General features: G+C 32.4%; 1 protein-coding gene across 2 annotated transcripts; it reads left to right on the forward strand.

The window, feature by feature from the left end:
• The first annotated feature begins 3241 nt into the window (after positions 1 to 3241).
• LOC123210081 (chromosome transmission fidelity protein 18 homolog) lies at positions 3242 to 19697 on the forward strand. 2 transcript variants are annotated; one of them, XM_044628274.1, is made up of 23 exons: positions 3242 to 3796; positions 4162 to 4223; positions 4703 to 4840; positions 4963 to 5238; positions 7001 to 7087; positions 8377 to 8478; positions 8560 to 8625; positions 9505 to 9615; positions 9694 to 9755; positions 10495 to 10539; positions 12045 to 12118; positions 12307 to 12374; positions 13494 to 13562; positions 13657 to 13757; positions 13846 to 13927; positions 14032 to 14110; positions 14221 to 14308; positions 14400 to 14553; positions 15541 to 15732; positions 15824 to 15883; positions 17550 to 17845; positions 18863 to 18965; positions 19360 to 19697. In XM_044628274.1, exons 1-23 carry the CDS (start codon positions 3295 to 3297, stop codon positions 19411 to 19413), a joined length of 2871 nt encoding a protein of 956 aa, XP_044484209.1. In that variant the 5' UTR covers positions 3242 to 3294; the 3' UTR covers positions 19414 to 19697. The 2 variants fall into 2 exon arrangements, with proteins under 2 accessions (XP_044484209.1, XP_044484210.1); XM_044628275.1 differs by lacking the exons at positions 18863 to 18965; positions 19360 to 19697 and adding an exon at positions 18761 to 18851.
• Positions 19698 to 20798: the final 1101 nt, after the last annotated feature.

The raw sequence follows: 20798 nt of genomic DNA on the forward strand, positions 1-20798 counted from the left end.
TTACCTCTAACCAAACATAATAATTATTTATACTTACCTATTTTTATCAAATATAATAATAATTTATATCTAATAATTTTTAAGATAATCAATTTTTAAGATAATCTTTTAATTTTAGTAATAAAATATTTTAAGAACTAAACGCTTGCTTAAGGACATACCTTGAGTAACTTACAAGTTAAAATTTTCAATTACCCATTTATGAAGTGTTTTTAAGTGCAAGATTTTTTTTTTGTTGTACTTGCACAATAATTTGCACATTTTATCTAACATTGTTGATTTGTTTACTCCTTTGAGATTGAGAAACCATTTTTTGATATGTTTTTTAATACACCAAAGGACTATTTTGTTGACTCAAGGAGTCATTATGCTCTAATTTTGATGATAACAAATTTATATATCCCTAAGCATATTTACTAATGATTTTACTTGAGTGTGCGCTTAGATTGCAAGAATTGATTTAATGCATTTGAAAGAGTTTCAAGATGAAAATGAAAGAGAAGAGTCAATTGAAAAATTATTGAAGATTTGAAGAAAAACTCAAATGTTAGGTAGATATATTTGTAATTTAGAGCATTTGTTTTGATTAGAATATTTATGTGCATAGGATAGCTCACTTGAAAACTCATTTTCATATCTTTCACTTTTTGGGTTAAAATATCGTTTTTCAAACTTATTGGGTTAAGCCAAGTTTGTCACTAAAGTTTATTAATTCTTTTAAAATGATGAAGTTTTGTGAACTATATTTTCATATCTTAAAGTTGGTTTTGAAAGAATTTTCAAAAATGGGTTAAATTGTCACTTCTCAAAATTTTATAGGTCAAACGATTTTTGAAAATTCAGGGGGTAAAATATAATAAAATTTGATCGACCGAATTTGACCGATCGAATCAGCTTCCGAATTGTCCAGAAGCCAGGTATTTTGGCTTCAAAAATTCGGTTAACTGAATTAAATTCGGTCGACCGAATTTTGGTTTGAATTTTTCCAACAGCTAGTGCCACGTAAGCTCCACAGAAGTGCCACGTCACATCCGGTTGACCGAATTACATCTGATCGACCGAATTGTGCATTTTTTGGAAAACTAAAACGGCTATCTTTGTGCATAATGGTAACTTTCCTAATTTTCCCCTATATAAACCCAATCAAATTCATTCAAAAAGAACTTTTGCCACAAAAAACTTTCATATATTTGAGAGCAAATTAGTTTTGAGCTATTCACTTGCAAATTCTTTTCTCTAATCAAAACTCTTGCTCATACACTTTGTAATTTCATTTGCATTGGGTTGTACTAGACTTCAACTTTCATATACACTCTTTGAGAGAGATCATATTTCAATTTCGTACTAAAATTCGTGCTAAAAAAGAGTGAGGTTCACTCTTGGAGGGATTAGAAAATCTCTAGTGAGAGAAATTGAGTTTCAACATTTGTAAAGGTTAATAACACCTTGGAAACTATTTTGGTTGTGAAGAAAAACTTAGTTAAGGTTTTGGTCAACCAAGGATTAGTGGAATACTCCAAGGGAGAAAGCTTGGAGGAGTGGACGTAGGCCGGGTTGAGTCGAACCACTATACATCGCGTGTTTGATTTTTTCTTCCCTTAAACTCATACTTTATGTTATTTTGATTGTGTTTGTTATTTAAAATATTTTAGTTATTCTCACAAATTAGATTAAAAATAGGCAATATTAATTGATTTGAATAAATTGTTCTAATTCTCTAATTAGGTAAAGATTGTTTTAAATTGCCTAATTCACCCCCCTTCTTAGACCATTCGATCCTACATATTTTTCACCTAAGTTTAGTTGCATTTTCAAAATTATACTTGTAAGATTTAAAAAACCTAAAACTGCATTCATGACCCAATTGCCTTCAGAATTTTCTATTAAAAATAGAGGTAAAATCGTCATTTTATTAATAATATTTTAAAAATCAAATTTATTACATTTTTCTCATAAGTTTTAAAAATTAACAACTTTACCTTTACCTAAAGTTTGAAAAGTAATATTTTTCCTCTTAAAATTTTTGTTCACCCCTCTCGCTATCATCTTCGACACCGACGATCTCTTCTCTCTATCTTAAACTGTTGGTTGACACATAGAAAATGATTTGAAATGAATCTCTTCTTTGCGATGAAGAGATATGAAATTTCTTCATGGAGATTAAAAGATTTGGAGGTCTCTTCGTTGTTAGATCTCTTCGTCAAAGACGAAAAGATCCGTTGTAAATCAATTTCTATGCTCTGACCAACGGTTTAAGGTGGAGAGAGGAGGTCGTCAGTGTCGGATGGAAAAGAAAAAAGGCCTAAAGAGTTAGAAAACTTTAGGTAGTGGTGAAATGTTAATTTTTAAAACTTAGGAGGGAAAATGTAATAAATTTTATTTTATTTTTAATGTTGTTAATAAAATAATGATTTTACCCCTACCTCTAATAGAAAATTTTAACTCTAGTTGGTCAATGGGTAAAATTTTGAATTTTTCAAACCTTATAATGTGACTTTAAAAACATAACTAAATTTGGGTGGGAAATAGTCCTTTGGCCTTTTCCATAAGGTTTTGTCAACCTCTAATTGTTTGGGGTTTTATGTAAGTAAAATTATAAGAAAATTAATTAAAGTGCATTCTATCGATATTGATAATTAAGTATACTTGTCATTTTACTAAGAGTTATAAATAGATTAATTAGAGAATAATATTATGTATATCAATTTTTGAATACATATATGACATGTTATCATATAATTTAGTGTTATATTATCCTAAATTTAAAATTATTTAATCACTTAATAACATATATCAAATATATATTTATTTGTGTATTTAAATAAGTATGTATAATTTTATTATTAATTAAAAGTATATAAATTTTTGATTGTAGTAAGTTGAGAAAGTATCATAAATCTTAGTCAACTAAAAAAATATTAAATTACTAGTTTATTAAAAAAATATAAAATTAAGAGATATATTGATAAATTAATAAATTACTAAGATTAATTAATACTTATTTTTTTAAAATAATAATAAGCACAAATTTAAAAAATATAAGTACAAACTTATTATTTAATTTCTGATTTAATATTGAGAAGACATAAATCGGTTATTTCAAATCATTTCCCTCAAAAAAATTTCATGACAACCAAAAAAATTTCATAGGGCAGTTTGGTAATTTGGTCAGCCGCTGGTCCCGCATCCCTAATGTCCTCGTTCGATTTCCCGCCAAAATTACATTTTGGCTTCAGTTCCTTCTCACTTTTCTCACTCGGCACACAATCACTCTCACTTTCTCTAAATTTTTTAATGGACATGGACTTCGACATCCCTCTTCCGGAGGAACTGGAATTACTAGAAGCCAACGCCCGCTTCCACGATCCTTACGGCGACGAGGACCTCGATCTCGACCTCGAACCACCTGAACAACATCCGCCCGATTCACCGGCCCGCCAACTCACTCCGCACAAGCGCACCCGATCCGAATCTCCCAGTCTCCCAATTGACGACAACGAACCCGAATTCGATGACAAAAGAACCAAAATTGTTGTTAATGATGATGAAAACAACGAGAAGGACGAGGATTGGCTTCGCTACAGCCCGCCAAAGGAGAGTAATGGTGACGTGGATGAGAGAGAAGATGCGACCGATGTGGTGCAGGAGAAGGTCTTGTCCAGGTACGCGTTTGAGATTGAGGGCGATTGCTTGCCGGTGACGGCGCCGGGTGGCGGCGATAGGGTTTACGTGAAGATATGTAGGGCTCAGGGAGAGGAGGGAGTGAAGAAATTAGATGTCAAATCATACTCAAACGGTATTGTTTTGTTATTAAAAAACTTAAACATTAGTTCATCAGATCATTTTAGGCTTTTTTTTTAATAGAATATATTGATTTTATTATTATCAAGATCCACTTTAATTTTCATTTTAGAAACAAGAAACTGACATAGTTTATCGTAATTATATGTTCTTATAAAATATTTAATTATAATTTACTTACTAAATTCTTTAGAGTTCTTTCCTGTCTTGAAATTGCTATGCAAGTAAGACTTAAGATTTCTTCTCTGAACCGATTGCCATTAAAATGTTCTGGTGTAATACAATGTTGTACTTACTGTTTCGTCGGAGTTATTCCATTTTCATTTCAGTTTACCTATTGATGACTTACAAAATTTGCAGGTCTTATTCCAGAACCTGTTAATGTTCTATTACAAAAAATGGAGCAGGAGGCCTTCGCGAAGGTGAACATTGCACTAATTAGTTTTGGTTGAAGTTTCAAAATGATATCTATGTTTTTGAAACTGTGATTATTTTGCACTAGTTAAATTTATTCACAGATATGCTGGTCTACATTCAATTCTCTTCTTTGCCTTTTAGCTTGAGGGCTTTATATTGTTTTTCCTCTTAATATTTTTCCAGCATGACCTGCCAAACTATCAGGAACAAAATTTTCAACATCTACGTAATGATAAAGTGGAAGAAGGTCTTCAAAATCATCAAGTTTTTTGTGATCCTTGTTTTTTTTTTTTTTTTTCTTTTTTTGGGTTTTCCTAGGACCCTCATTACTTGCTCACTGTTTGAATGTTCAAAACTGAACTGATTTATGATTTCTTATGGCTTGAAATGTTTTATTAATTGTTATCGTCAATTCTAATTTGATTTGTTGAGTACATACTATGCGTTATCATATTCTTTGTAATTCTTTCTTCTGCTTCTGAAGGCCTTGAAATCTAGTTCTGAAGATCAAACTGGGATAAGTCTGCCAGAAAAACCACTGATGCATGAACAGCTTTGGGTGGACAAGTATGCTCCAAATTCATTTACAGAGCTTCTCAGTGATGAACAGACAAATCGTGAGGTACATTGTTAAAACTCTTCAAGAGTCTTACAAAATAGAAAAGGCATATGATTGTTTGAGGTTTCTGTCTCTTTTAACTATTGTCTTCATTACTTAACCTTAGCTTTTTTTTTTTTTGGTAGGTCCTCTTATGGTTGAAACAATGGGATTCATGTGTTTTTGGCTCTGAAGTTAGGAGTACATCTGATGATGTTTTGTCTGCTTTGAGACGGCATTCTTCTATTGCTCACCATAAAAAGATAACTTTTCCTAATTTTTCAAGGAAGTTCAGAGGACAGAGATGGAGTGAGGGAAGTTTTAGACATTCTAATAATTTGGAGCTTGAAAATAGTAACTCAAAAGGCATTCAGGACTTATGGAATAAGCACACAAGGCTCAGTGGTCCCCCAGAGCAGAAGGTCAGCTATATTTTTGAAACAAACTTGTTTCCAATTGATAGATATCTTGTTTTGTCTCTGACAGTGGATACATCCATTTAATGTACATTCTTCCTGCAATTTGCTCGAGATTGGGATGTTAGCTATTGAAATGAATGTCATTTCTGGGTAGCATTGTATCTTTCAAGTGGAAAATTGACATTAGAGACTCCTAAAGCAGGACTACTCTTCACATTTATTCTAACTGGTAAAAGCTGTCTGTTATGAACCATATAATCTGATGCATCAAATATAACCGTTATCTTATTTATTTCACTTTCTTAGAAACTATTTTTCATGAGTCACATAGTTTCAGGGGTTATGACCAAATTTCAGCTTTTTTGGTGAATGCTATCATCTTGCCGCATTTAAAGAGTTGATCTAGGACGCCTAATATGATGAGCTAGAAGATGAACTGGGATGCTATGAAATTCAGTTAGACTAGATTTAATTTAATAGTACTAGAATATATATAGAATTATTTGGTGTTTATGGATTGGACTAAAGTTACTACCAGATTTATCTAATAATATGATTGAGACTAATCTAAATAAAAATAATTTGGCATTTATTTTGTTGTTATTAAATATGTAGTCAGTTTATATTATCAATTAATTACATCATAATTAGATAATTGGTTATTTAATTTTTTATAAGACTTAAATTATTAAGTATTTTATCTATATTAATAATGCATATTATTCAGAATCAAAATCAGATTAAAAAGAATTTAGCTAGATACTAATTTTGTATTCAAATATTAAGTTGTAATGATTATAGTAAATTTGGGATTTTTTTTTTTTTTTACTAATACTGGAAAAATATTGGTAATAATGAAATAGAACACATAGTACTAACTTGCCCCCATGTTTCCTACTGGTCTGTTTAGTGAGCTTCTCGCATCAGTGTTTACTCAAGTCAATCAATCCTGTCCAAAGCAAAGACCACATCAAACAAATGTCTCAAGCGATTTAATAGAGTCCCTCGCTTTTATACTGTCACATTAACATGCCTTATGGGAACATATGGCGAATTATGGAACATGTTTCCCTTTACTTTGTTTATATTATTAATGTTTGCTCATGTACCTTGTTGAATTCACATCTTATACATATCTATGTCTGTGTATTTTACATGTGGACTTTTAATGTTTTAAAGTTTCCAGTAATATAGTTCAGATGGATGACCTGGATGCTCCTAGCTGTTATTCGATCTCTCTGGTATATAATACATCTATAATATGCTTGACATTGTTTTTGGTAATACTTGGATGCTTGGCTCACAGTGGCCAATTTATTTGAGGTGGATGATTTTTGTTGGATCATTGAATTAGTACTTTACGAATCAAGAAACAATTATTGTTATTATGATTATTATGATTTTTTTTTTTTTTTAAATTGCATTGATATAGCTGAAGGAATTATGTGTGCAACTTTTTCAATAGTGCTTGCAGGCAGTTCTTATTTTAAAAAAAATAAAATTATAGTGTTAAGTGTTAACTTGAGTTTTTCTTGGCTGACTGACAGATGAGTAAAAGGTTCAAGCTTTGAATTGATAGCCTAGTAGCTTGTGCATAATGTGCCTTGCATATGATAATGAACTTCTTTAACTGCAATTATTTTGATATTCATGCTTTGTAGAATTATCTTTTCCAGTGGAAGCTTAAATCATGCATCTATGGGAAATTTATGCAAGCATTTGAGGCCATGAAGTCTTCAGTAACAGATTCTTATGGTCCTTGCAGATCCTTTTACTTTGTGGTCCACCAGGGCTTGGAAAGACTACACTTGCGCATGTGGCTGCTAAGCATTGTGGTTATCGTGTTGTGGAGGTCCTTTTATCTCCTCTGACTCAACTGAAAGAATAATTTTTACTGAAGTCCATACTATCTTTTTTCTTTGATAATTAATTTTACATAACTTGCTTGGCTATTATGTGTTGAATATATATATTTTTTTGGTTAATATAGGATGGTTTATGATGGCTTTGAAGGAAAGGAATTTTTATATTCAGATGTGTAGAAAAGATATTTTGTTTAAGGTTTGAAGAATTTGTATTAACTAGCTGTTGATAGTACTTCAGTTAATAGTGCTGTGAATATTATCCCATGGATACTATCTCAAGCTTTATAATAAATAGAAGAGGAATAGAGAGGAACAATAGACATCCATTCCTTCAATAGTTTATCCATGTATGTTTTTGATTAGGAACAAGAAAATAGTTGTATCATTAAAGAAGAATTATAAAAGTAGACTAGCCGTCTGCAAAATCGAAAAGCCATTGGGGGAACAAGCAATACAACAAATAGTTTGTTTTAATCTATATCTAACTAGCCAATATAGACATGCTACTAATCCTTATTAGTTACTACAAAAGCACTGTAAGCCAAAAAGATATGTTTATTGTTGCTGGACTGACTGTTTTAGTTCTGGGCTTCTAAATTGGATATAATTTCTTTAACTGTGCTATAGATCATGCATTGGTTATTCCCTGTTTCTAAAAGTTGACTTTGGCAAGTTAGGTGCTACCTTTCAAACCAGCACCTTAACTACTTTAGCATTTGATGATGGATTTGACAGCTTCTTTTAATTTTGCAAGTATAATAACTTTTGTTGGCACAACCTTTCTCTATTTTACCACAGTGAGAAGGCATCATGTTGGACCTTATTATCTAATAACCAAGGATGGTATGGAATAATATGACAAACTTTTAGAAGAGGAATATCAAATTGAAAGGCTACCTAAGAAGCTTGTGGTGCTTGGCTTTTGAAATCATCATGTGCATTGTGCAATATTATCCAATTTTTAACAATATTGGGAAGGTTATGATTTTGAACAATAATTGTATGCAAAAATGTGTTTCAGTAAATATCTATATATTATTTATTGGTTTGTTTGTACTCTTAAAATTCTATAAATTACATCGTACGAGGCATTTTCTAACTATCAGGAAACCAGGATTTTATAGCACATATTACCGTGAAGTACGATGCTGGTACTCATTATCTTAGCTTCATTATTTAGCATTGCTTTTGCACTAATGTATAATGAATTTATGTAGATACACTTCTCATTCTTTTTTCCACAATTTTATTATTGATACCATTTTGGTTTTTGTAGGTTAATGCTAGTGATGATCGATCATCATCAACTATTGAGGCTAAAATCCTTGATGTGGTTCAGATGGATTCTGTTATGGCTGACTCAAGACCCAAGTGTTTGGTTGGTTTTATTTGTCCTAAGTTTTGCTCTTGGTATTTGCAGTATGGAATGAAGAGAAAACCCTTATTTGATTTTCTATAGGTCATTGATGAAATAGATGGAGCTCTTGGCGATGGCAAGGGTGCTGTGGAGGTTATTTTGAAGATGGTACTTGGTTCTACAATTGATGTCCTATTGTTTTATGAAGTATACTATGGGCAGCAATTGTTTAACCTAGTTATCTAATAATCTTCTTCATTTTTTTCCTATACTCTCATTTCCAACATTATGGGTATTGTTTTCCATTGCATGGTAGATGGTCTTGATAGTTTCTTGTACTTCCATGTAGCAGACTAAGAAAGTTGAATGGTAAAAGAAGGATTAACTTTACTACCACAATTACATAGTATACTAGTAAACCTAGGAAAATATGAACTGATATCTTAACGTTAAACTTTGCTTATCAGTGAAATTGGTAAGTGAAAATTATCTTATGTATATCTTAAATATGAATTTCCTTTGTTGGTATAATTTTTTCCTTGGTATAATTTTTTCCGTTATTGCAAGGCAGTGATGGATCCTGTGCTGTCATTTCATACAACAAAAGTTGCATGATAGAGGAAGAATTAACTGTCCTACCATGACTGTAATGTGGAGCAGCAAACCTAGAAAATATGTACCAAGATTCTACTGTTTACCTGTGAACCTTTTTGTGAATGACTTACTTGCTTCACAACCTAAATCAGGCTTCTAGAATGCTTCAGACTGTAGGATACAAAAAAAATCTATAAGACAGTAAACTGCATAATATTACAGTATTAATACTTTTCTTCTAACATATTCTTATTCGTTTTCTGTTTGAAGTAGGGTTGTTTCACTTTCATTTTTGCAATAAAAGCTTATAGGTTTTAAAGCTTCAACTTGGGGCACATTAGGTAGAAATTATCATATGGGTATCCTGTGTTTAATAAGTAATTTTGATTTCATGTCAAAATGGATGTGCTAGTTTACAATTTTTGAATTTCAATTAATAATTTTCCACTTTAGGTGTCTGCTGAAAGGAAGTCTCATGCTGGGAAGGAAAGTGTTGCTAAAGAAGAGCAATCAGGAAGAATATCCTCCAAAAAAGGGCGTAAAGCTACATCACTTTTAAGACCGGTGAGTTTAAAATGTTCAAAATTGATGAATACTTGATTGCAAAATTTCCCTGTGCATGATAATGGGTGTTCTGCATAGGTAATTTGCATATGTAATGACCTGTATGCACCTGCCTTGCGACAGTTGCGTCAGATAGCCAAGTAAGTGTTCTTTTTAATTAATTAAATCTTAACAAATGTATACACACATGGATACACACATTCAAATGTAAAGAAGGTCTTATATTGGTAGAAAGGAGCAGTTAAGCAATTAAGAATGTCTCGTATTGCTTTCCTAATCCCCCTCATTGGTTAGATATTTCAGACTTCCCTCATAAGTATTTATTTGATAATTTATTGAAGAGTGACACTATGTGTACAAACAATGGGTATAAACCTTAGTATATATAATGATATATTACAATGCGATTAGGTCTTATTTTATTTTTAGTTTAAAATCACTCAATCATATGGTGATATATCATTATTTATACTCAAGTTTGTGTTTATTGTTTGCGCATATAGTTTTATTTTTTATTGAATGTTATGAATGCACTATATTAAGTGGATGCCAGGAATGCATTATGTTAAACAAAATGTTAAGGAGCAAATTTTGTGATATATCATTTACATAATTTTTCCTATATATATTTTTTCATTTTTCATAGTTTATTGATTTTTTTTATTTAGTTTAAATTAGCAACAACCATATCTAGTGCTACTAGATTTAGACACTGGCTATAATCATGCCTTTTGTGCTTGGTATGTATGGGTTTGTTGCATTTTGATTGAACAGTTTTTGTTTGAAATATCTGTAATGTATGATCACCATTCATGGAAACCTTATAATTGTTGTTAAATTTTAAAGTGTCCCTTGAAAACTTAGTGCTTTTCTTTACAGGGTTCATGTATTTATTCAACCAACACTGAGCCGTGTGGTAAGCAGGTAATAATTTGCTACCAGTAATTTCATGGATCTGATTAAAAATGCTTAATGCTTTTTGGATATTCTTTAGGGTCATGAAGTTACTGGATGAGTTCCCGATACAATATAACATATGTGATTGTGATTGTTGCTCTATCTTAGTTGCATCATATGTTTCTTTCTCATGGTGTAGATACTTGCAGAGATTTCTGCATCAGTGATCTTCAAGTAATTTGTGTGTGTCTTCTGGAAAATCTATCTCACTGTACTGTAAATGGAAACATCAATATTTAACTGGTATTTTAGATTATAAAACTCTAATCAGTTGTAGATCTAAAGGTATGAACATTACATAAGCTCATATCAAATGTAAGTGAAATATAACTTTTCCACTAACAAAAATTTTGATAAATGTCCAGGTTATCTCTAAGTGGTAAAAAATAAGAACTTATGGCAAGGCATGGTTAAATTTAATTTCGAAAGGTGTTATTTTATTTGAGGCAAGTTGTAAATTGACGGATTAGAATTAAACTCCATTATGCTCTCTCTATTTATATGGGATTTATGTTACTCCAAATCTGTAGATCTTCCTCCCTTTTCTCTTTCACAGTTGGCTACAGTTGGGAAAATTGGAAATTGCAAATCCTATAACTTTATTAACCTATCGTCATTTCAACAAGTAGTTCTTTTTCATATGGTCCAATATAAAGTCTTATTTTTGACTTTGTTTCATCTAAAATGAAAATCAATGATGCACGATCTGTCCTAAGCACTTTATATAATGAGCAATACTATGTGTACCCACTTTGGGTACACAAATATATACACACTCATATGTGTCATCATATGATTGGTTATTGTTTTATTCTTAATTCAAAATAATCTAATCACATGATAACACATATAAATGTGTATACATTTGTGTACCCAAAGTGGGTACACATAGTTTTATTGTTATATAATTTCTTTAAAATGGAAAATGGTTATTCTCAAAGCTTAGCCATGCATGAGTATTTTCTTTTGATGTTTAAACTGTATCCTTGTTGATGATATGCCAGAAATTGTGTTGTCGCCTTCACTGTAACAGTTGTTAATGGAAGATCAGAGACAACCAATTGTCAAGTGATTTGAGATGTTTTACAGAATTTTAATATTAATCCGTTATTCTTCTCTTTCGTGTTTTGGGGGAAAACTCAATTATTGAGCAGCTGGAGAAGAACTCTGTAGCTAGTTGAGTTAAAAATAGAATTTCATTTATTTAAGAGAGAGGTAAATTTGTACATGTATGTTTACTATACTTGTGCTAAGTGTGTATTTTAAATTAGTACATATAGGTATTATTGTCATCTATTATGCTATGCCAAGTAAATATGACTTATTGGATATATCGCTTTTCTGTCATATTGTATGTTAGACTGCCTATCCAGATTTGAATTTCTTTGTACAAATTTTTATTTGTTTAGATGTGATGTATCTTTAAAACCTTAGATTTATGATAATGATTTTCTAAAACTGAATTGTCCTAGGCTCAAATATATTTGTCACAAGGAAGGCATGAAAACAAGTTCAATGGCACTTACTGCACTTGCGGAGTACACTGGTGAGCAATCTTTCCTTATGGTATTGTTTCCGTTTTTTATTTTTTTAATTCTGTCTTCAACCTTTGAAGCAATATGCCTCATACAATTTAAAATGCATTAATTGGTTCTAAATATTAATTACCTTTATTGTTTTCCTAACTTCCAAGTTATCTTCTATGCTACTCATCCTTTTATTTTGACTTCACAGAGTGTGATATACGATCATGCTTGAACACTCTTCAGTTTCTTAACAAGAAGAAGGAAACCCTTAATATGGTAAGGGTTTTCTCATGAGCTTGATGCTACTCATAAATTTATACAAATAAAGCTTAGACCTATTTCTAGGATTTTGATGCTAATGGTTTGGTAAATTTCCAAGTGCTGGATTGTTTACTTAGATCTTTGGTTCCAATGAAAGGATTATGGGTTCAAATCTATTAGGACCACCTACTTGAGATATCATAAGTATCTCGACTATCACAGTCATAGGATTGCAGTAGTCCCCAATTTTGAACTTAGTGAACTAGTTCAAAAGGTTGGGGGTTTTTGGGTGTTGTAAATAGAAATCAAGGGTTTGATCAATTTCAAGAAAGAAAAAGATTTGAGTTTTTGAAAATGGTGAAAGATTTGCCTCTACTAGAAGAAACAAATGATCACAATTGTCTGGTAAAGATGAAGGACAAAAATATTGAGTCTATAATGCACTCTTCGTTTTTTTAAAACTTAAGGATAGTTCATGAAGTTCAAATCGGAGGCCAATTCTTGATTTTCAAACACTGGAAGGAAGGAAATTTGAAAATATAACATCCCAAGTAGGTGGCCCAGGAGAGTTGCATCCCTAACCCATTGGTTAAAACTGTCTCAACCACTCAACCCTGACCCTAGGGGTTTTATCCATTTGTTTGAACTTCTTACAACCATTTGATCTTGAGTGTTTCATGATGACCATAAATTTATGTTAAAAGGAGAAACAAAAGCAATTTGGTTGATGTCTCTGGCCTCTGTAACCAGTATATTATATAGGGAAATTTATCTAGTTATCCATGAGAACCTAGGGGTTAATCTTATCTTTATTTACTCTTGGTTCCATCAGCTTTGTTCTGTACTTTCAAAACGCTCCATCTGGAGTTTTCGAGTTGTAACTGAGAACCACCCATTTTGTCTTTGAATACTGATAGATAAATTGTTGGGGAATAGAAATAATTGTCTATTGATTTTATTACTTCGCCTATTCATCTACGAATCTTCATGGGTTTTAACAATACCTCTTAAGCTGTCATCTCCAATTCAAATAAAGACGACCCACATCCATCAAATATAGAATCCATGGCATTCTCCCCCTTCCCTTTTATTTCTTTTAAATCACCTAGCACTAATGCGTTTTGCTGTTTTTAGTTTGAAATCAGTTCACAAGTGGTTGGCCGAAAGGACATGTCAAGAAGTGCTTTCGATATCTGGAATGAGGTAATGTAAAGCAGTGAATACCATTTATGACATTTCCAAGTGACTTCATTATTCATCTCTAGCATCTTATGTTTGAGGATAATCCTCTCTCTAGATTTTTCAAAGGCAGAAAATAAAGCGGCTAAGAAAATCTATCAATAACTTTGGCAGTTCATCCAGTGAATTTGACTTTCTACACTCCCTCATTTCTAGCCGGTGGGTAGTAAATTCCACTAAATAATATATGTTCCTCTTATTTTGTTTCAATGGAGACTAAATATTTAAGTGCTTAATGAATTTGTAGTGGTGATTATGATGTGATTTTGGATGGGATCCACGAAAACATTTTGCAGCTCCAATATCATGATCCAGTGATGCAAAAGACAGTAAGCCTTAGTTACATTTTATTGATAACTACTTTATTTACTTAATTCTGGACATTAGCTAGTTTTATTGTTGCAACAAGATATTTGACTTACTTTATTTGAAGGTCAAATGCTTAAATTACCTTGGTGTTTCTGATTTGGTGCACCAATATATTATGTCCACACAGCAAATGTCCCTTTATGGTAAGGGTGTGAAATTTATTTTTAATGGTTATTTTTTCAGTTCTACTTTTCAAAGTTGATAATTTGGTTTTTATGCTCATGAAAGGTGCTTTGACTTCTACTTTTTACAGTTTATCAACCACCTCTTGCAATTACTGTACATCTATTAGTTGCTCAAATTCAAAAACCAAATATTGAGTGGCCAAAGTCTTATCAAAGGTATTCCTAATTCTATCTCTAAGTTCACCAGGTCAGGAAGTCAATTTTAGAGGATTCTCTCTTATGATTCAGATTGTATACAAATCTCCAGATACCGGACAACATTGATGGAAAAGAGGGACATTTTCAACTCTTGGCATTGCAAAATTCCACCTTATATATCAAGGCACTTGACAAGCAAGTCATTTGTAGAAGACTCAGTTTCTGAATTATTACATATTTTGTCACCACCAACTCTTAGACCGGTATTTTTATATACTTTTCATGGTCATTCTTTAACTGTTTTGCATTTCCATTCCTTTTCCTATTTGTTATGTGAAGTGATGTTGCAATTAATTGATACTTACAAATTGTACTTGAAAATAGTAGGAAAAACGAAAAATCTACTGTTTACCTGTCTCATTTATGCTTCCAGCATCATGTCTATTGATCTTTCATGCAATTTCTGCCTGATATCTAGTTGGCAGTTCCTATGTTAATTAAAGAGAAATTACTGGTGTTGCTCCTGCTGAACTGGGTTCTGGGATATGAACTTGGTTTTTAGGCAGGTTTACTTCAGCTGCTGATGAAAAGTCAGTACATGTTACTTTCTGATAGAAGTTTGAAGTGAAGAAACTTATTGTTTATCATAGTGGTTGAAGTATAATATAATGGATAGATAGAAGCAGAAAATAATTTGTGGAGAAAAGACAGGAGGAGATGGTAGCTATAGACACGCCAACCCTATTTACCCTGTATTTATTTCTTATTGACAGACATAATATAATCTTGTTTGCATGCCATAACAATAAATGAATGTGGCTGACTTTTCTAACAGTAGTATTATAATTAAAATTTCTAAAGAAGTCACTGTCTCTCTGCTAGAATCTGTGTGTGTTTGAGTGTCCAACACAAAACCTATGTGCAACAAAAAAATAAGAATATTCAGCCAAATCCATATTTTCTTTCATGCAACAAGTTGGCCAAAGTTTCTTGTGTATCAATTGTGAAGAAGAACAAAATGAATAAAAGATAAGAAGCAAGATAGAAGAAAAGCAGAGCCTAAAATATGTTTAGATTGTAATAGCTAATACCAAAGTATTTATTAGCTCCTTTGCAACTTTGCTAGTGTCAGTGAATTTTTCCTATGTTTCTTTTTTCATTCATTTTTTATACAGGAAAATCTTTTCAGAGATTGTAGTTTGCTTTCACTTATTGCTGTCATCTCAATGAGCTTTGATGCCCTTTTTTAGGTAGCATTGCACTTACTATCAGATAAAGAGAAGACTGACCTGGCTCAGTTGGTTAGCACAATGGTATCCTATTCTATAACATACAAGAATGTGAGATTTGATCCTTTGCCCAATAACCTGGGACAAGATGGAGGTTCAGATGCCTCAGCACTTTCTTTGGATCCATCAATTACTGACTTCATTAACTTCAAGGTTCAGAACATTCTTCACACTTCATGGCTTGTATGTTTAGTCATTATCTTTTTCTTTTTTCTACTGAATATCATTTCCTTTTATTAAACAGGGATATAGATTAGTTCATCATGTACTTGCCTTGCCAGTGAAGCAAGTCTTGGTGCATGAGGTAAGCAGTGTATTTCCTAATGTTGAATTCCTAAATGATAATCTTCTGCAAAACTAGGATTCTGAAAGAGGAAAAATAATACCCAAAAAGGAAAATAAAGGACTAAGGTGATGTTCGTTTTCTTTTCAAAAGCCGAATATGTCTATTAGTTGAATATGTTGAATATACAAGTCCAATTGATGTTTTTGTCCTTCATTTTCTGATTGTAAGTGTTAAATTATTTGGTTTTGTATGTTGTAAATATCTTAAAACTGGTGCTTTGACACATATGTAAAACAAAATGTTTAAAATCCGTGTTGTTATATTGTTTTGATATAATATTTAAAATCTGTTATAAATAAAATAAATTAAAAAAACTAAAAGATGACCAAATAAATAATGAATAAGAGTTTCATTATAATTGGAACTATATAAATTTAATGAGGGGTATTGTTGACAAACAAAATTGCTATTGGTAAAATGTTTTTGTTTTTGGTAAAAGCTAATTATTCGGCATTTTGTTTATATTTGATTAAAAAAAAAGCTAAAAACGAATGATTCTAAAATATTTGATTAATTTAAATTAGTCGCACTTAGACTTAGAGAAAAGAAGAAATAGGTCCTAAGCCAGTCTTTTGTCTAGAGCTTGTGGTGATCTAGCTAGCCAAACACACAAGTTATTGATGTAATATGATTTTTTCCTATCAATTTTTGAAGGACCATAAGTTTGGATGGGGCTGCATTTCACATTTGAAATTTTAGAAAATATCCTATATGTTCCGACGGAATAAGTTGATAGAAATAATTAGACTGGGAGTTTCTTGCTCATTTCAGGTTGCTATGCAGTAAACATATATCTGATGTGTGTGTGCACTGTTCAGTTGTAATTTATTCATTGCTCTTGTTGAATCCCTTACTAAATCTGAAATGAAATTGCATAATTGTGGTTTTAAACTCCAAAAGCCTAAACTCTGACAAGGATATGCAAGCTTTTAGCTATGGTTGCCAGGCATTCCAAGGCATATGCCTTCTGAAGATGTAGCATGCAAGAATGTCCATGTGGTGATGTTGCAATCATAATTTGTTATTTTCATGCTTGGTCAGTTGTTTGACATATTTCAGTGTCCTTTATGCAGAATTTATTGGATATTAGCTAATTAATGCGGTAGATATCTACAATTTAAAGAAATTTTCTAAAGCTATAATTTCCTAACAAGAATGTTGCCATTTCTACTAGCATATGAGCCTCAATAAATCCTTAAGATATGTCAAACTTGGGAAAAATTTTTGAGGTGCCAAACACAGGGAGGATGTGCCTAGGTGCAATCCATCTGGGTTTCATTCCAATGTCTTCCAATATAGATAGTCTTTGCTCCTTTTGAAACAATAAATTTCTTGTTTGGTTGTATTATGTCCAATTCTTACATCCTTCTGTAGGCTCTAAGATTCTTAAGTCTTCAAGACACTAAGATCTTTTATTGGGAAGTTTGATGTGAGAATGGATATTTTGTGGCCTTGTAATGATCGTTATCCTCTATTTCAAAGGGGGAGAATTATTTTACATTTAGTGTCATATAAATGAAAAATAGTGTCACCAAAGTTGCTGCACTGCTTAGCTATTCCCGTTGGATTTTCCTTTTTTTTTTGAATTTTAATTTTCCTTGTTATAATCAATTTTGCACTTCAGGTTGAAAAGCAAAGGATTATGCAAGCAAGCATTGGCAAACCTGTCCATAAAACAGATGGACAAAAAGGAAACCAGGACTTGGTAGGGGTAGAAACAGGTAAAGCAGGGTCTACAAAAGTAAATCATGGACCTGCAAGTTCTGTAATAATGGGAAATGCAAAGAATATGTCAAATCCAATTACTTGTACCATATCATCAACCTTAGATTCCAGTACAAGTGCTTCAACCAATCTGAAACTGAAATGTTCTGGTAATATGAAAAAGCCATCCAATGGGTCCTTCAGTTTCTTTGACAGGTATTTCTTTCATGGCCAGTGGTGTTTGTATTTTATAATATATATTTTTTTTTACAAGTTACAATTAATGAAAAAATTGAGTGAAAATACATACTTTAACGTATGCCTTTAATTCTCAAAACCATGAATCAACCAGAAATAGTGAACCTTAGTCTTGTGATTATTATCATACAAATTTTAGTGTAGAATTAGGAACTTAAGAATTAATTGATTGTAATATGATTATTATACATCTCTCTCAAAAAAATTATGTATCTATAGTCATTGACCATTTCTTCATTGAGATTAACAAGATTATGAATGTTGGATGCGCCTATTAGTGATATTTGGCTTTGAACTCATTTTATGTACTAACGTAGCTGTAGTACTTTCTGCAAATTTGAGAAAAATGTTTGCTTGTTGGTGTGCCTTGTGATCCCAAGATTTATCTTTTAAGTTGGAGTTGAGACCTTGTTTCTACATGATTCTGTTGGCAAAGTTCGTGTCTTGTTTAGTTGCGTATATTTTCCAGTTACCTGTAAATCTGATATGTACTATTTTATCAGTTTACTTATTTCTCTCTGGTGCAAATTTGTAGCTATCATCTCTGTAGTAAATCTGCATTGAGTACTAATTTGCAATGAAAAAGCTAATGGTGTCTAGGGCTGGAAGTGATAACTTACTAGAATAAGAATAATACTGCACTTTATTTACAAACTTATTTATACAAACTAATGTGCTTTAATGTTATTGGGTGATTTTAAATTAGAAATAAAGTAAATGATTATATAACTTAACATATTAGGACACTTTAGTTTGTATGAATAAGTTAAGAAAAGTTAGCAAGTGTAGTACTATCCCAAGAGTAAATGTTATCATGATATGCAGCAGGTAATACCTTTTTAAATCCTGATAAATCTTGTTCATCATAAACAGGTTTAGGAAATTGAATAGTTCTATCCCAAGAATAAATGTTATCATGATATGCAGCAGGTAATACCTTTTTAAATCGTGATAAATCTTGTTCATCATAAACAGGTTTAGGAAATTGAATAGTAAAGGGTCTCAGAATATTGATAGCGTTGTACAGAAGGCAACAGTGGAAAGAGATTCACGCCCCCTCTTATTTAAATTTAATGAGGTATGCCACTATGCATAGTATTCTAATTTGTTATCTTGTAAATGCCAATCATGAGATAATTAAGCTCATAGCTACATATATCAGCTTTTCTATATTTTGTTGAGTGGTTTTAGCATGCCTTCAATTGTTAAATTAACTAAACTTAGGGAAAGTTTGATGATCTCTGAAACCTAAGGGGTGAGTTTATTTTCTTTATAGCAGAAAGGGCAATTAATTTTACCCTGTTTTCACTTGCAGCAATCTAATATTTTTGGCGGCATAAATTTGCAAAGTTTGCTGTCTTTTCCATCTGACTCATTAAGAGTGCATTTACCTGTGTTGACAATTTACAAGCTGGTACTATTAATGTCAATTTCACTTTGTATTATTAATCATTTTGTATTTTTGTATGCAGGGTTTTACAAATGCTGTAAAAAGGCCGGTTCGGATGCATGAATTTTTGCTATGATTATTTCACTTAGCAATCTGGATAATCACCGTCCAGCCTCAATTATCTTAACTGCTTACCGACATTTTGAACATGTAATATATTTTGTGTTTTTATGGATTACCCATCGGGATGCTGCTAACTGTCGGCAATACTGCTGGGAAAAAAAGTTGCGATGGGGCGCCACCCAATTTAGTGTATCAAGTATTTATCATAATTTTTGTATAGGAGAAGACTATTTCCCACCTAACTTTTGATACGTGTTCAAAATGCTATCCACGGCAGATAAAAATCTACTTTTTTCACCCATGAGTTGTTAATATGGATGATATCTGTTTGCATAAGGGTAAAATACTTGTTAGATAAAATGACAAAAATACCCTTCAATTTAGTCTGTAAAATTCATCCCAAAATTGATGTGAGGGTTTTACCATTCACCCTCTTTAGGTTTTAGAAACTAACATTTCACCTTACCTAAAGTTTTTAAACTTTGAAAACTAATATTTTCACCCCCAAACCTAGGGTTTCCATATTTTTCAAAATACAGTCGCCCCTCAGAACTTTCAAAACTAGCAGTTTCACTCCCATTCTTCAACTTCATCTCCCGACGTCGTCTCCGGTGTCGTTATCGACCTCCTCCTTCTCTTGATGCGACGACGACGGTGCGATGAAGAGACGGAGATCTCTTCGTCGCACGGTGCGACGTCTCTTCGTCGCACGATGCGACGAAGAGACGAAGATCTCTTTATCGCACCATTGTGCGACGAAGAGGTCTCTCTTTGTCGCTCCACCCAGACGACAAAGGATGACTCTTCGTCATCCTTTGTCGCTCGTCGTTTCGTCCAGACGCTATGACGAAGGACGACGAAGCGTCGTCCTTTGTCTGTTCTTTCAGATCTGGACGATGTTTCATCGTTCAGATCTGGTCGACGAAGGGTCGTCCTTCGTCGTCTTTTGTAGTCGGAGATGGGAGATCGATCGATTGTATCGGCCGTCAGTGGTGGCCGGAGAAGAAAGCAAACTCTAGGGGTGAAATCTAAACTTTTCAAACTTTGAGGATGGGTTAGTTATTAGTTTTTAAAACCTAGAGGGGGAAAACTGTAAAATTTTAAAGTTTTAAGGTTTTAAAAGTAAATAACGATTTTGTCCCTGTTTCTAACTGAAAAATTGGACGGCAGTTTGGTCATGAGTGGAAAAAGTGGATTTTCATCTGTCATGGGTGACATTTTAAAAGCGCATCAAAAGTTGGGTGAGGAATAGTCCTTCTCCCTTTTTGTAATGGCTAATATCCAAGTTTATGTTTCAAATTCAAACTGATGTACTGTGACTCCTATTAGTCGACAAATGAAGCCTGGCGGGTGAATAAGGTAGAATTTTGCCTAATCTAACTAAATATTTACAGTCTG

Source organism: Mangifera indica, chromosome 3 (assembly GCF_011075055.1).
Source record: "Mangifera indica cultivar Alphonso chromosome 3, CATAS_Mindica_2.1, whole genome shotgun sequence".
NCBI lineage: Eukaryota > Viridiplantae > Streptophyta > Magnoliopsida > Sapindales > Anacardiaceae > Mangifera > Mangifera indica.